Genomic DNA, 17,728 nt, shown 5'->3' with positions numbered 1-17,728 from the left:
CAAACATAGCAGGTATAAAGAAGCACCAGGGACAAAAAATAAAAATAGTTAAAGCTACATTAATGTTAAAAATGAAAAGATACACTAAAATAAACAACAATAGTAATGCTGTATACAATATACAATATACACATGCAAATATATATCAATATAAATATAATAATAATATAAAACAATTATAAAAATAATAATAATATTAATAATAATAATAATAATAATAATAATAGTAATAATAATAATAATAATACATGTATACAGTATATATATATACACAATTAGGCTAAATAAAATTTGATTAAAAAATAAATATATTAAAATATAAAAATGCATAAATAAATAAGCAAATACAGACTAAGACACAAACATAGCAGGTATAGATAAGCACCAGGGACAATAAAATAAAATTATAATTGTAAAAGCTACATTAATGTTAAAAATGTAAAATACACCACAAGAAACTACAGTAGTAATGCTATATACAGTATACACATACAAATATCTATATACAATACAAATACAAATCTAATACAAATCTAATACACACGTGTATGTATACATATATACGTTATACGTTTGTTAGCGTAGATCTCCATGGTATCCTATAGATGATGAAGGATAGACGTTCTCTAATGAGTCTGTTGCTCCTCAGTAGAAGATACTTTTCTCCATCCTCTTTAATACAAGGTCAGGATCTGTTCCCATCAGGAAGCAGCTCAGTTTTAATCCTGAATATCCTCCGTGCACGCTGAAGGAGGGCGAATGTTTTTGTCCTTCAGGTACAGTAGCACTCAGACCTGGAGACAACAGAGGCGTCAGGCCGGCTCATGAATGTTAAGTGTGAGTTGGACAAGGGCAGGCCCTCCAAATGAAAACAGCTTCTCTGAGAACAGCTTAGCGGCTCTGACACGTCCTACTATCACCCCCCCCCCCCCCTCCCCCCACGGGGTTAAGACGCTATATTAGCATTAAAGACTGTAATTCTATATCATACAGAACACTACCCCGTCTAGTGCTGCTACTCATAACGGACATGTCAGCATTCAACCGCTCTCTTATGATGTTTCTTGATGCTTTGACAGGAAGTGATGTCAGAAGTGTATTAACTAACATTGACTCGTTGTCTCTGTGTGTTTAGGCTTACCAGTTATCCAGAGGAAGAGTGTGGCCGATGATCATCATCCTCTGTCTCATCGCCGCCATCCTCTCTGCTTTTCTGGACAATGTGACCACGATGATGCTTTTCACCCCCGTCACCATCAGGTAGCCATTTCAACCTCCCATCCGTCCATAATCAATACCTCCCATCCGTCCATAATCAATACCTCCCATCCGTCCATAATCAATACCTCCCATCCATCCATAATCAATACCTCCCATCCGTCCATAATCAATACCTCCCATCCATCCATAATCAATACCTCCCATCCATCCATCCATATTCAATACCTCCCATCCATCCATAATCAATACCTCCCATCCGTCCATAATCAATACCTCCCATCCATCCATAATCAATACCTCCCATCCATCCATAATCAATACCTCCCATCCGTCCATAATCAATACCTCCCATCCATCCATAATCAATACCTCCCATCCGTCCATAATCAATACCTCCCATCCGTCCATGATCAATACCTCCCATCCATCCATAATCAATACCTCCCATCCATCCATAATCAATACCTCCCATCCGTCCATAATCAATACCTCCCATCCGTCCATAATCAATACCTCCCATCCATCCATAATCAATACCTCCCATCCATCCATCCATATTCAATACCTCCCATCCGTCCATAATCAATACCTCCCATCCGTCCATAATCAATACCTCCCATCCATCCATAATCAATACCTCCCATCCATCCATAATCAATACCTCCCATCCGTCCATGATCAATACCTCCCATCCATCCATAATCAATACCTCCCATCCATCCATAATCAATAGCTCCCATCCATCCATCCATATTCAATACCTCCCATCCGTCCATAATCAATACCTCCCATCCATCCATAATCAATACCTCCCATCCGTCCATGATCAATACCTCCCATCCATCCATATTCAATACCTCCCATCCATCCATAATCAATACCTCCCATCCGTCCATAATCAATACCTCCCATCCATCCATAATCAATACCTCCCATCCGTCCATAATCAATACCTCCCATCCATCCATAATCAATACCTCCCATCCATCCATAATCAATACCTCCCATCCGTCCATAATCAATACCTCCCATCCGTCCATGATCAATACCTCCCATCCGTCCATAATCAATACCTCCCATCCGTCCATAATCAATACCTCCCATCCGTCCATAATCAATACCTCCCATCCATCCATAATCAATACCTCCAATCGGTTCATTCGGCCCGAATCGGCGTCGCATACTGAACCAACGAGCGAGGGACTTACTGACGTATTTTATATGGTAGAACAAAGCGTTTAAGTCTCTCCAGCTCGTGGTGACCGCAGACCTGATTTCAGACGTCTAACTAAAGACCCGTTGACTTCCAGACGACGGAACAGGAAGTGCTAAACTGGTTTCTGGGTTTTAGGACTCGTTCCTGCAGCGCTCTATTAGCCACGTTGCACTTTGAACTGAAAATTCACGAAGAAAACAGAAAAACTCTTGGATGAATTCATGGAGACGTTAAATAAACATCCTCCATCTCACTACGACTTTATATCACGTTTAGCATTAGCTCATGCGTTAGCCGCGGCCGCCATGACGGCAGTGGTGGTCCTTCCTTCCTCACTCAGCTTGGTTCTCTATTGGCTATCGTTCTTCAAAAACCAAAATGGCGATGGCAAAAAAACGAAATGGTGACGCTAAAAAACAAACAAACGAGATTGCGACGGCAAAGAAACCAAGATGGCGACGGCCAAAAATAAAAAACCAAGATGGCGACAGTCAAAAGCCGAGATGGAGACGGCCAAAATGCCGAACTTGAGGAATCTGGGCTTTGCTGAGGATTGTCGGGGGGCCTAATGTCAGCTGGATTCTGGTGTAGTGTGTCGTTAGCTTTGGACAAAGCCAGTTACTCATTAGTATAGTAGGGTTCATTATTTAAATAGATCCGTTGATAGATCACAACTTCCTCTCTAAAACATCTCCGGTAAACACACATTGCATTACATTACCCTCCTAAAACCAGATCTACTACACAGAAGATACCATTTACTGTAGAGTCTAACAAACCAACAGCTGTATGTGAGCCGCCCACCTCCGTCCTCCTCCGTCCTCCTCCGCCCACCTCCGTCCTCCTCCGTCCTCCTCCGCCCACCTCCGCCCTCCTCCGTCCTCCTCCGCCCACCTCCGTCCTCCTCCGTCCTCCTCCGCCCACCTCCGTCCTCCTCCGTCCTCCTCCGTCCTCCTCCGTCCTCCTCCGCCCACCTCCGTCCTCCTCCATCCTCCCTCATTGTTCTCTATTTTCAGTCTGAACCGTTATTATGTTCTCAAAATTGCTTTTGCTGCCTGAAGGTCAAAATATAGATGATATTTGACTGAAACGGTAGAAATAACAGATCCGGGCTAAACGGTGCTCTGCTTTGCCACCAGGCCAGCCGGCTGGATGTTAAAGGACCAGTGCTTTTTTTTATCTCCCAATATCCTTTTTTATATTCCTGTATTTATGTCTCCCACTCGTTGCAATCTAATCGGGGCTAAAAGGCTTTTCTGTCTCTTATCTGATTTCGCAGGTTGTGTGAGGTGCTTAATCTAGACCCCAGACATGTCCTGATTGCAGAAGTAATCTTCACCAACATCGGAGGGGCCGCCACAGCTGTCGGAGATCCACCCAATGTGATTATCGTATCAAATCAGGACCTGCGCAAAGAGGTGGGCACTTTCACGGCTGTGTGATGTCCTGTAACAGATCAGCTCGCTGTAATCTGACACATGAACCTCGGTAGAGCAAACAGAACGCTCCTCGTGACGTGTGTGTGTGACAGAATAATAATAATGAGATGATGATGACGATGATGATGAAGGGGAAATTGCTGTTTGAGCTGTACAGATTGTACAGTTCTGACGGGCGAATGACAAACGGAGGAACGCGTCATCGGAAACGGATTCACGTCACTGCTCGCCCTTTATTTATCTCTCTAGTGACGATCATTATTCTAGAGGACGGCGGTTTGAGATATTAGTTAGAGTCATGGAGCTGAATCACATCTGAGTTTTGTTGTGGAGATTCTGAAACAGTTTTAAGACACTGCCATGATCAGAAGATGAACCATAAGTAGTAACGTCGGTCACATTCCTGTTTTGCCAGACGGGCATCATCAGATATAACTTTGTTTTTTTTTGTGCTTCTGTTGAGTTTGTTTTGGAGTCTGAGTTGTGGTGGCGGCTGGTTGTTTGTTAGCGTTAGTGGACTTCATTTCTAACCGAATGTTAGCTCTGGTTGCACGCTGTTAGCCCTGTATGCAGAGCTTACAGGAAAACACTAACATGTATAATGTAAATAATATATTATTATTTATTATTACACGGCTGTGTTGAATACTTGATTCTGATTGGGCAATCACGGCGTCTGTAATTTCTGTATAACAGACCGTTGCTATGTATAACAGACCATTGCTATGTATAACAGACAGTTGCTATGTATAACAGACCGTTGCTATGTATAACAGACTGTTGCTACGTATAACTGACCGTTGCTATGAATAACAGACCGTTGCTATGTATAACAGACCGTTGCTGTGTATAACAGACCGTTGCTGTGTATAACAGACCGTTGCTATGTATAACAGACCGTTGCTATTTATAACAGGCCGTTGCTGTGTATAACAGACCGTTGCTGTGTATAACAGACCGTTGCTATGTATAACAGACCGTTGCTATTTATAACAGGCCGTTGCTGTGTATAACAGACCGTTGCTGTGTATAACAGACCGTTGCTACGTATAACAGACCGTTGCTATGTATAACAGACCGTTGCTGTGTATAACAGACCGTTGCTGTGTATAACAGACCGTTGCTACGTATAACAGACCGTTGCTATGTATAACAGACAGTTGCTATATATAGCAGACCGTTGCTATGTATAGCAGACCGCTGCTATGTATAACAGACAGTTGCTATGTATAACAGCCCGTTGCTATGTATAACAGACCGTTGCTATGTATAACAGACAGTTGCTATGTATAACAGCCCGTTGCTATGTATAACAGACCGTTGCTATGGGCGCAGTTCTGATGTCGGACTCTGGCGGACCGTTTTTGTGTGAAAATATAGATTTCTTCAGTAAGTAGCCGTGTAATAAGCGTGATAATGTACAGCTAGCGGGTCATTGTTGTGAAAGAATCCCCTTCAGGGTGATGAGAGACCTCTCCGCTTCGCAGCATCGTCCTGTCAATGACCGGCTGGCTGTACATTATCCCTTACTTAATTTATTTAAAGAGCGCTTTTCAAGATACTCAAAGACACAACAAGTTAGATAAAAGATCCTGTGTTGGGTAGTCATGGACTTACCTACTGTATCCCTGAAGCTGAGAGTTTACAGGCAGTCGTGTAGTTTTTATAAAGCCTTCATGTTCCTCTTATAAGCTCTGTCATTCATGATCTAATGTCGGCTTCACATCTATAGTACAGAACATACAGACATTATTTCATTGGTATGCACTCACTGTGAGTAAATCTAATCATCTGCTGGGTTGAACATGTGTTATCTCTGCTCAGCACGATCTCTCCATGTATCTACAGTATATACTACGGTGAGTTGTTGTGACCCTTATTGTAGCGGCACCGAAACCAATTTCTCTTTTTGCTGCTGCCGTCATAAATCAGGCGAATTAAAACTGTCAAAACAGAAACACAGCTTCCTGTTTCTCTGTGTTACAGTACATACTGTTGCTCTGTAGACAAACGCTTATAAGATTAATGTATATACGTCATACAGTTCATACAGTCATTAGAAGAAAGAGTCCCCTCTTCTAGCACATTGGATTATTTCTGTGGAGTAACACCTTCCTGACTCTCGTCCTCTTTAAGTGGCTTGCTGGGGAACACTGGAGAGCTTTTCTTTGGGATTAGTGTCTGATTAAACCTGAAGGAGACGGCGTCACCGACCCAGTAAAGTGTGAAAGCATGGAACTGAATGCACGCTCTTTTCTTCTGGGGGATTTTCCCCGGTATACAATTTATTTTGGCAGCTCACTGAAGTGTAATTGCCCCTTCCTAAACAAATTGTATATATATATATATATATATATATATATACATATGCACACACCGTTTGAACTTCAAAAATAGGGAGGATCTCAAACCACACCATGGTGTCGCGAGCAGCTCTCCTCCGCCGGGAAAAGACATTTGGTTTAGCTCTATTGCCGTCCGGGTGGAAACAGTCAGGCTTTTACACGCTGTTCAGTTCCAGTCAACCATATTTGCTTCATGTGAGTCTATGTGGAGGTAGAAGGAAGTTACCGCTTTTATTGTGGTAGTCTGAGTAACGTGACGTCATATCCGTTCCGTATCCGTCAACCAAAACAAACCTTAGAGAGTCTAAAACGTTGGAGGGTCAGCGTGGATACGACCTGCACCCTCCCATGTTAAATCCAGCGTGGTAAACACTACACATCCAGTAAAGGATGGAAACACTTTGGGTTTCACACGTTGACAGGAAAAGCAGAGCTACACAGAGCAGAGCTAAAGCTGCATGCTAACTCTGTCACGGACAGGAAACGTTATGGTATGGCGGTAACGCTCTCGTCTCCGTGGTCAAATGGGCCGACGCTACGACTGTAGAGCACCCAGATACTGACATTAATGTTCTCTGCATTGAAACGTCCCCGATGGAGCTGACCATGGATGGATAAAGAGAACGTGTATACACCATCAAGTGGCATTGCTGTGACACATCGTACCTGTATTTATTCGTCTGCCTGATTGACACATAACGTTGGCCGTGATATTTTGGAGAAGCATTTAGAGTCGATTTGTCCAGATTGTGACTGACGTGATGTCAATAAACAGCGTGTTTGTGAGTTAATCAGCCTGTCGCCGTCTGAAAACTGCACTGACTTGTAGGCTCCTCTCCTAACCTTCCCTCTTCTTGTACTCAGAGGGGCGTAACGCTGCTGCATCACTAGAAGACATGACATTTTCCCAGCTGCTTGATGTGGCATCTGTTCGCTGCCTGTGACATTTTAGCCTTTGCGGGTGCAGCAGTATGTGGTCTCCCTTTTGGTATACAGTCTGCTGCTACCGCACCGAGCTCCCGCGGCCCGCCGTCCAGTTTGTCTTGGCTCGGTTTCCCCCGGTGACAGAGTCATGTCTGGCCTCTGATAACAACAGCTTGTGTGTGCATGCGTGGTTTTGCTCGGCCGTTTGTTTGCATGCTCGCTTGTTTGCACGCTCGCTTGTTTGTGTGAAGGGGATATCCGGGAGAAATCCAGAGATAGAAAGAATGGCACAGCTGTGAGGTGTTTGAGGTGTTTGGGTGCCCCCATGTCAGAGTGTCCTTGTATTTGATTTGTTGCAGAGCAAGGTAGCATGGCGCATACAAAACCTCTACCTCCCTTTGGTATCATTTCATTGAGGGACACTCTGGTTGCCAGATGGATCTCCTCCAGCCGGTCAGAAGAGGCGTTGACATTGGCTGTGAGATATGGACACCGCAGGGTCACAGTTTATGGCTGAAAACAGAGATACATGACAGCAGCAAGCACAGATACAGGACTTCCACATTACAGTTTACAACCAAAGCAGCAATGGTGAGAGGTTTTATTTACAGACTTGTATGAGCAAGTATCCTCGACTCAGGAGGCCGTCCTGAGTAGGTCGAAAGATTTCATGGAAATAAAAGTCTTTGTATAGCATGTCGAAAATTTTAATTTTTTTAATAATTTTTTTATGGCATACTATATACTATGACTTTTTATGATTTTTTTATCGTATCGTATCGAGATCGTGAACCCAATATCGTGTATCATATCGTATCGTGAGCTGAGTGAATCGTCACCCCTACCCTCCAACATTTTATACTTTCTGAGGTTTGTTTTGGTTGACGGATACGGAACGGATATGACGTCACGTTACTCAGACTACCACAATAAAAGCGGTAACTGCCTTCTACCTCCACATAGACTCACATGAAGCAAATATAGATTCTGGCATTAAAACATCTATTTCAAAATCGTGAAAATCGTGATACATAGGTTGAATGTTTTCCCTTTGCAAATAATTCCAAAGGCATTACTTGGCTGTGCTGAGTTTCAGCAGAGTGTGTGAATCATCAGAACACCGACGGAAGGAAAAGTTGCTTTAAAAGTACAAAAGGCGACGTGTTGTCAAGACCAGTCGACAAAACGGAGTCAGATTGCCCCTCGCCGCCTGCGATCACATCATTTAGTCCCACTTCATTGTGTCAGGAAGAACACAGTTACCATGGCAACTGACAATTTGTAGTGCCAAAGTAGGTAGGTAGGTAAGGGGACGACCGGCACCGTGTTGATCTATGAATGAGACGGACTACTTCTGTTTTATCCTGCAGCAACATCACACAGCTGCATCGCTCCTCTGCTGCTCCTCCACCGCCACACTGGAACACTCAGACTCTATTAATGCATTCACTGTAGCTGTTCCTGCACATCATTATCACACCTGGGTTATTATTATTATATATTATTATTATCACACCGACAAGATTAGTGCGTCTCATGCAGCGGTGCAGCAGCTGCAGTGTTTGAGCACAACAGATAACAGAGTCTCCAGTTCACCGTCCGGGAGCGTTACTGTAGCAGCCACGGTGCTGCGTGTAGCGTCGCCGACATGCAGCCACTTGACCAGTAACTCTCCACCGCACATTTACTGTAGTTTAGTTTAGCAGGTTGTCCGATGTGTGTCGGCCTGGCGTAACGATACTCTGTTGCCCGGCGTAACGGTACTCTGACGTCCGGCGTGGCCCGGCTAACGATACTCTGTCGCCTGGCGTAACCATACTATGTCGCCCGGCGTCACCCGGCGTAACGATACTCTGTCGCCCGGCGTGATGATACTCTGTTGCCCGGCGTAACGATACTCTGTCGCCCGACGTAACGATACTCTGTCGCCCTGCGTGATGATACTCTGTCGCCCGACGTAACGATACTCTGTCGCCCTGCGTGATGATACTCTGTCGCCCGACGTAACGATACTCTGTCGCCCGGCGTGATGATACTCTGTCGCCCGACGTAACGATACTCTGTCGCCCGACGTAACGATACTCTGTCGCCCTGCGTGATGATACTCTGTCGCCCGACGTAACGATACTCTGTCGCCCTGCGTGATGATACTCTGTCGCCCGGCGTAAAGATACTCTGTCGCCCGGCGTAACGATACTCTGTTGCCCGGCGTAACGATACTCTGTTGCCCGGCGTAGCGATACTCTGTTGCCCGGCGTAGCGATACTCTGTCGCCCGGCGTAACGATACTCTGTCGCCCGGCGTAGCGATACTCTGTCGCCCGGCGTAACGATACTCTGTCGCCCGGCGTAACGATACTCTGTTGCCCGGCGTAGCGATACTCTGTTGCCCGGCGTAGCGATACTCTGTCGCCCGGCGTAACGATACTCTGTCGCCCGGCGTAGCGATACTCTGTCGCCCGGCGTAACGATACTCTGTCACCCGGCGTAGCGATACTCTGTCGCCCGGCGTAACGATACTCTGTCGCCCGGCGTAACGATACTCTGTCGCCCGGCGTAGCGATACTCTGTCGCCCGGCGTAACGATACTCTGTTGCCCGGCGTAGCGATACTCTGTCGCCCGGCGTAGCGATACTCTGTCGCCCGGCGTAACGATACTCTGTTGCCCGGCGTAGCGATACTCTGTCGCCCGGCGTAACGATACTCTGTTGCCCGGCGTAGCGATACTCTGTCGCCCGGCGTAGCGATACTCTGTCGCCCGGCGTAACGATACTCTGTTGCCCGGCGTAACGATACTCTGTCGCCCGACGTAACCATAACGATTGACCGACAGACCGTGTGTGTGTGTGTTGGCGGTGAGTGTGAGGTTGTCGGTAGCATTCTAGCTATATATATATATATATATATATATATATATGGCTATAGTGTAAACGTAGGTGTAGTAGTGTGTGTACAGTTTATTTGTTGCGTTAGAAAGTGACGCCAAGGGGTCCTGACAAAGTGACGTGTTGGATATACGTATATCGTATAAGACAAGACATACCTTACCCTTAAAACGTATATATAACAGAGATAAAGACAAGACCAGACAGAAAATAAAACAAGAATAACATTTGGGCAACATTGTCCTAGAAAATGCACAAAGTCACTTCAGTTTAAGAGGTTCTTTAAAGCAGCACACAGATGGTCACCGGCAAAATGGCTCTTTGCCATTTATTTTATTTTATTTTATTTTATTTTATTTTATTTTATTTTATTTTATTTATTTATTTATTTATTTATTTATTTATTTATTTATTTATTTATTTATTTATTTATTTATTTATTTATTTATTTATTTATTTATTTATTTATTTATTTATTTATTTATTTATTTATCTATCTATCTATCTATCTGTGCTGTTTATATTTGTCATTTGCTGGTTCATCCTGCTGCATGTTTCCCTCCTCTCCTTTAATCTGAGGCTGTTGCTGCAGCTTGTAAACTGTGAATCCTGTAGAGGTCACTATGAACCACTTTCTGAGTATCTCTAGTGCAAGAATACGAAATAAAGACGGTCTGAATCACTCGCAGCATCTTAACAGCTGTAAATTAGAGGCTTTAGAAATGATATCTCATTTAGGTGACGTCATACAAACGAGGATATATCTGATTTAAAATAATGTTCTTTGTGCTGCTGTTTCTTACTCATGCAGGAAATAAGATTTAGTGTGTACTGTGGAGCTCGTTGGACATGAAAAAACCTCAATGATACAATCATCTCCTCCCTTTTGTGTGCAATAATCAAATCCTTTGCTTTTCATTTTTCACGTCATTTCCTCAGGCTAATCTTTATGGAGGACGCAACCTGCCAAAATCTAAAATAAATGAATAAATAAAAAAATAATAATAATAAAATATAATACTAAAAAGAAATAAAATATAGTCATGCACCCTGACCCCATGATGACACACGTTGAGTGACCGTCCCCTTGATTTGCATAATGAGGCAGAAATGCATAAAGAAATGTAAAAATAATATAATATAGAAATAAATAAGTTTGGGGGAATAAATAAGGGGTGAAATGCAAAGAGAAAATTGTCCATAAATAATAAATAATAAATGCATAAATAAATAAAAGGGAATATTAAACAGAAGAGTAAATAAATTAATAAGGGAAATAATACAAAGATAAATAAATAAAAAGCAAATTAAACAGCAATATTAATTTATGTCACATTTTATCAATTCATTAATGGCTACATTTATTTTTAATATTATTTTTGCGACATTTAATGACATATTTATTTATTTAATCAAGTCATTTATTTATTTACTTTTTTATTTTGGCAGGTTCCGTCCTCCATAGCTCTCAAATATAAATGTGCATTGCTTATAATGCCACTTAATATAAAGTCACCGTATGCACCTGAACACCTCTATTCTTTGCCAAACGTACAGAACTATAATTATTTGAATAACTGTGTTAATAGATTTTCTCACCAGTTGATTTCACCTAATCCGATGCACTAATGCTCATATCTGAATGACATGTCGGAGCTCTCTGTGTTGTCTAACACGTTGTTATTCTCTGTCTTAAAGGGGATTGATTTTGCCAGTTTCACCGGCTACATGTTCCTGGGAATCTGCCTCGTCCTCCTCACCTCGTTTCCTTTCCTGCGGCTGCTCTACTGGAACAAAAAGCTCTACAACAAAGAGTCCATTGAAATCGTCGGTGAGTTGAGATGAAGGGAGTCATCATGTTGTCACGGCGCTGAAATGTGAATTATATAATTGTTCTGGATGTGGCACAATCTGAAATCAATTAGCGTTTGATTATTAGTATGAAGTGTATTAACCCCCCTAAAGAAGGTCTTTACTACAGCACGCCCACGCTGCTGCCACTCACCTTCCCAGGTGACGCAGTGACCTCATACAGACTTCATTAACTCTGCGTTACGGCCTCGACCCCCTAACGCCCACACATGATGTAGAGTGCCCTTTAACCTGAAGACTTTCCTTCCTCTGCATCAGCTAATTTAAACAGTATTACATTCACATCGTCCTCATCAGGTGACCCTGTCGTCTCAGATAAAACACGTCTGGATTATGGCGTCCTGATTAATACAAAGGAATAGATAGATAGATAGATAATAGATGTTTATAAGCAGCTACATTTATGATTTTTAAGCCTCAAACTTTATATTAACTAGTTGCTTACATATTTACTCTTATCAACATGGGAGTGGACAAATGTGCTGCTTTATGCAAATGTATGTATATATTTATTATTGTAAATCAATTAACAACACAACACATGACAGATATTGTCCAGAAACCCTCACAGGTACTGCATTTAGCATAAAGATTTAGCATGTCCGAAAAAAAGTCCAAAAAATGTCAGAAAAATGTCCGGCAATTCTATAAAAAAAAGTTTTAAAAAAGTCCAAAATATGTTGGAAAAAATTATGACAAATATCCAACAAATGTCCGACAACTGTCAGAAAAAGAAAGTTTAAAAAAATGTCCGAAAAAAGTCTGAAAAATATCAGAAAAATCTGCTCCAATCATAACATGTCAAACTGCAGCCCAACAGACAACAACAGCTGTCAGTGTGTCAGTGTGCTGACTTGACTATGACTTGCCCCAAACTGCATGTGATGATCATAAAGTGGGCATGTCTGTAAAGGGGAGACTCGTGGGTACCCATAGAACCCATTTACATTCACTGATCTGGAGGTCAGAGGTCAAGGGACCCCTTTGAAAATGGACATGACAGTTTTTCCTCTCCAACATTTAGTGTAAGTTTGGAGTGTTATTTAACCTCCTTCATGACCAGCTAGTCTGACATGGTTGGTACCGATGGATTCATCAGGTTTACTAGTTTCATATGATACCATTATCTTCACTCTGGCTTTAAAACTGAGCCGCTACAACCTAAAAATCACAAGTTGCGTTAATGCGTTAAAGAAATTAGTGGCGTTAAAATTAATTTCCGTTAACCTCTGGTATTCTTGTGGTACAACTACCTTATAAGGCTTAACTGAGCAATGCATATAAACAACTTCCTATCAATAAGCAGTAATTAGGAGGTTATTGAGGAGAAACTCTTAGTTAAGGGTCTAGTAATGTAGAATATATTTCCGCAGAATAAGGCATTAATAAGTGCTTTATAACGACTAATAAAGAGCTACTAATATGCATGCTAATAAGCAGGTGAATATGTACCATGATATTAAGTGTTACCCTACTGAGTTGAATTAAAGCTCTCAGGTTAAGTTCAGCATCATCTACTGGGGGAACACTTCCACCTTCTGCCTGTTTCAGCAGCTCGGCGCCCTCCAGAGTCTGATGAGTCACCCAGAGTCCCAGAGAGACGCCATGTGGCTCGTCTCAGAAAACCCCTTTTCACTCTGACGTTCAGCTGCTGGCTTTGACCGGCCGGAGAGCAGCGCGTCACTCCTGCTCTCACCGGCTTTATCTAATAGATCCACTTCTTTTAATATATCTCATTCATTATCCATTAACAGAAGACTGTCTAGACCTCGTCCAGAGGTAGATCATTTAATAAGAATAAAAACCACGGGGGTGTGTCCTCCCTCCTACAATCTATTCGCCGCTGCTGTACGTCTTTGCACACGACCCCCCGGGGACAGAGATAATAGGCAAAGTAATAAAACAGACATATCTGCGTGAAATTGTTTTGCAATTCTAACCAGAACCACGGCCGACTCTTATCAGCGTTTACCCGACAGCAGTACAGTGAGAGAACCCCCAGCAGGGGATCATTAAAACAGAGACCACCGGGCTCCCCGGCCCGCCACCACGCCGCTCGCATTCAAGAGCGACTGTTAGGAGGCGTATTGTCCCACTGAGCCCCCAGGTGGGTTGGAGGAAGCCACCGCCGATCACTACGAGCGAGTGTTCAACGCGGGGCCTTATAGCCCATCTATCTGTAACCCCCCCTGTGGAGCTGCTGCCGCTCACCGCGGCCTACCGGAGAGCGTGCAGCTCAATCAGCTCAATCAGCTCCCGCCTCCCGGATCCTAATTCTGCAGATTCGCTCACAGGAATGTTTTTTTTTTTTTCCTGTTGCCAGTTAGATCCTATTAAGGTCACCTAGCAACCTTCCTGAAAAAGGATGTCACCTACTGATATCTACACAGGCGTCCAGCTCCCATTGGCTGATCCTGAGCTGGTCAATGTGCCCGTCGCCGTGCTGCATTAGTCCCTCTATGGGGGCTCGCAGCATATTGACCAGAAACATGCTTATATCCTCTCAGCTGTAGCTATTACCGACCGAACCCCCCCCACACACTGTCCTGCTGCTGCTGCTGCAGTGAGCTCCACCGCTGTGATGTTTAACAGGAACTAAACAGGTGTCTTCTTCTCTCCTTCCCGCTCCTCCAGAACTGAAGCATGAGATCCTGGTGTGGCGGCAGACGGCTCAGCGCATTAACCCCGCCAGCCGAGAGGAGACGGCTGTGAAATGCCTCCTGATGCAGAAAGTCCTGAACCTGGAGAGTCTGCTCCGCAAGATGATGAAAACCTTCCAGAGGTGAAACCAAAACAGAAAATAGAGCTGTCACTGTTGCTTTTATCGCTGAAACACAGAAACACATTTTCTCTTCCTCTACTTTTTTTTGCTTTTTCATGAAGCAATCCTTGTTTTTTATTATCTGCTTATAGTCCGACACACGGTGAAGACATTATAGGTGCATATTCAACCTTGTCTCCTACAAAAATGACCTTCCCATACTACTAAACTGCGCTCTCAGGGCATCAAATACACACCCTTGGCGTCTGATACCGACGCACAACGCACCCTTTAACACCTGTATGAGATGCACCGGGCTAAGTAAACTGTAAACCCATGTGCGTCATTATTAAACGCTCAGAAAGTAGGCCAGGGAGTGTGATGACGTAGCTTAAAGAGAGGAAAAAGCACACACATGGCGGGCGGAGGGCGGGGAGGTGGATGGGTCCAACAACACCGGGCTTTCATCCAGGAGACCGCTGTTCGTCTCCTGTGTTCACAACATTCACTTTCATTTTCACTTTACGTAGTCATGTTAAGCCCAACCATGTTGTTTTTTGTTGCCTAATCCTAAGCAAGTGTTTTAGTTTGAATCCTCAACGTTAACCCCGTGTTTACTGCGAACCTAAAGGGGCGCCGAGGGGTCTGACAAAGCGTCAGTATGTGACGAAGTGAGATGACAACGTGCTGTGATACATCCTCTGTTACGTTTAGAGGGACGTATTTTCTCCCGGATAACGGTTGTAGTATTAAACACGTGGTTAATGTTGTCAAACACAACAAAACCAGAATGGCACTCGGAGAGCGCAGACCTCCGCCGACGCGAAAATTTAAAAACAGATTCCTTTTTTCAGACATTTTATTTTTTACTTTTTTCTGGAAGTTTTTCTGACTTTTTTTGTACATTTTTTCTGACTTTTTTTTATGTTCATACATGTATTTTGGGCTTATACTAGAACATATTTAAATTTCTTGTCATTTTTCTGACTTTTTTTTTTTTTTTCGGACATTTAAAAAAAATAAAAAATTCTTTTCTTTTTTCTAAACTTTTTTCAGACACTTTTTTTTTAAAATGTTTTTTTTTTTTTACATTTTTCAGACTTTTTTTTTCTTTACTTTTTTCAGACATTTTTTTTTTACCTTTTTTGGACATTTTTCAGACTTCTTTTTTTTCCCTTTGCTCCCAGCTGGCGGTACCGTGAGGTGGTCGGCTTGTTATTAACGCGGTGTGTTTCCGTGTAACGTATCGGCGGATGCCTCTCTCATTCAGCAGCCTTGTTATGTCGGTAGAACGTTACACTACGTTGTCTTTGTTCTTTCTCACCGCGGACGGACAGCAGCTCCACACATCCACACACGTATCTCTCTGCTCTCAGAAGGAGGAAGGAGGCGGGGTCACGCATCATCAACGCGTCATCAGTCACACTGCGCACCATTTATATATAAACAATATATACCATGTATATATAAAATAAACCAACAAACCAACAAACCAACACCCTTGGCCTTGGCGGAGGTTATGGTTATGTTATGTTGGCGGAGGTGAGGTTAGGTTAGGTTTAGTAAACACATCACGATTTGGCTTAAAATAAAAATGTTTGTTACATTATTTACATTAATTAAAATAAGTGAATGCTGAGTTTTGGTTTCAGGAGAGGAGGAGAAACGTAACTGAGATTCATTTTTGGGAGACCAGGCTGAATGTTTTATGTGAATGAGACAAAGAATTCAGTATTTTTTATAATATTGTTGATGACTTTGTATGAATCCTCATTAATGCACATTTAGTTGAGTTTATTTGAGATTATTTTATTGTTTAAAACACAACTTATTTATTTAGTTTTTGGGTTAAAAAGTCCAGGACTAGTTTTTTTTTTTGTCCTCTTGTCCAACATGTTTTCCAGACAGTCACAGCAGTTATTGATTTGTTATTTTCTTACCTAACAAAAGCACATTAATTATGTATTCATAAACAGCTGGTAGAGGCACCATTCTCTAGAATATAACTAATGTTCTAAAACTCTATTTAAGAGAGTGATTAGTCTGTAATTAAATGTTTTAACACTAATTAATATGAGATTAAAACTGTGTCCGACAGAGAAATCTCTCAAGAGGACAAGAACTGGGAGCAAAACATTCAGGAGCTGCAGAAGAAGGTGAGTTTTAATCCTCTGTGACTGTGACGGTGCTGCGTCCGTGATGCTATCTCAATAATGAAGCTTTGAAGCTTCACTAGAGACAAATAGCATCAGCTGTATGATAAAAGCTTTTCCCTCCTTCAGACACAACGTGTTTATGTTCTCCTCCACAGCACAGAATCACCGACAAGGTGCTGCTGGTGAAGTGCGTGTCCGTCCTCGGCGTGGTGATCTTCATGTTCTTCCTCAACTCCTTCGTTCCCAGCATTCATCTGGAGCTCGGTAAGTGCGGCGCTCTGGTTTTAACAGGCTGGGCGGTTTTAGCTTCTGTCATGTAATTATGAAACACAGCTTCCTGTCGCTGCATGTTGTGAGATGAGGCCAAATAACCGGCTGACTAGAGAATACAACCAACAAATTACAGAGCTGCATTTAGACGCATCACTTTACATCTATTCATGTTTCAAGATGGGATGAAGAATGTTCCAGCAAAACTACAGTATGCACATTTGTATCGGAGCTGTTTTGCGAGTATGAGTACATGAGCACAGTATCGGACCCGATACCCGATACTGGTATCGTATCGGTGCATCCCGAGTCACACGACTTGACGTCACCACCAATAAGCTTCCAACTTGTAATTTGTTTTTGCGCTCTTACCTCTTCTACAAAAGCCTTTCCTCTTAGCGTGACATCCAGTGTAAATCTACAAGTTGGAAAGTTTGAGTTAGAATACTTTATAAGAGCGCGAGTCATTTTTATTTAACCTTTATTTAACCAGGAGTAAAAACTCATTGAGATTAAAAATCTCAAAAATAAAAGCCCCTCGTCTACAGACCGACCTCCAGAGAGCTCCACGCTGTCGTATTTGCCGAGTTGAGAAGGAGAAGGAGTTGTTTGTGCGCGTTAGTAAATGTGGACATTTGTG

The 17,728-nt window shown here is 42.8% G+C and overlaps 1 protein-coding gene across 1 annotated transcript in view; it reads left to right on the top strand.

The window, feature by feature from the left end:
- The window catches only part of oca2 (oculocutaneous albinism II), a 56,778-nt gene that overhangs the window by 15,394 nt on the left and 23,656 nt on the right, over positions 1–17,728 (top strand). Inside the window, exons 12-17 of the mRNA XM_074636774.1 lie at positions 1,136–1,260; positions 3,717–3,855; positions 11,728–11,860; positions 14,536–14,683; positions 16,761–16,818; positions 16,974–17,082. Of these exons, the coding sequence (XP_074492875.1) occupies positions 1,136–1,260; positions 3,717–3,855; positions 11,728–11,860; positions 14,536–14,683; positions 16,761–16,818; positions 16,974–17,082 (712 nt within the window). The remainder of the gene's footprint in view (positions 1–1,135; positions 1,261–3,716; positions 3,856–11,727; positions 11,861–14,535; positions 14,684–16,760; positions 16,819–16,973; positions 17,083–17,728) is intronic.

The sequence above is a fragment of the Sebastes fasciatus genome, chromosome 5, assembly GCF_043250625.1.
Source record: "Sebastes fasciatus isolate fSebFas1 chromosome 5, fSebFas1.pri, whole genome shotgun sequence".
Lineage (NCBI taxonomy): Eukaryota > Metazoa > Chordata > Actinopteri > Perciformes > Sebastidae > Sebastes > Sebastes fasciatus.
This window is presented reverse-complemented; position numbering and strand designations above follow the sequence as displayed.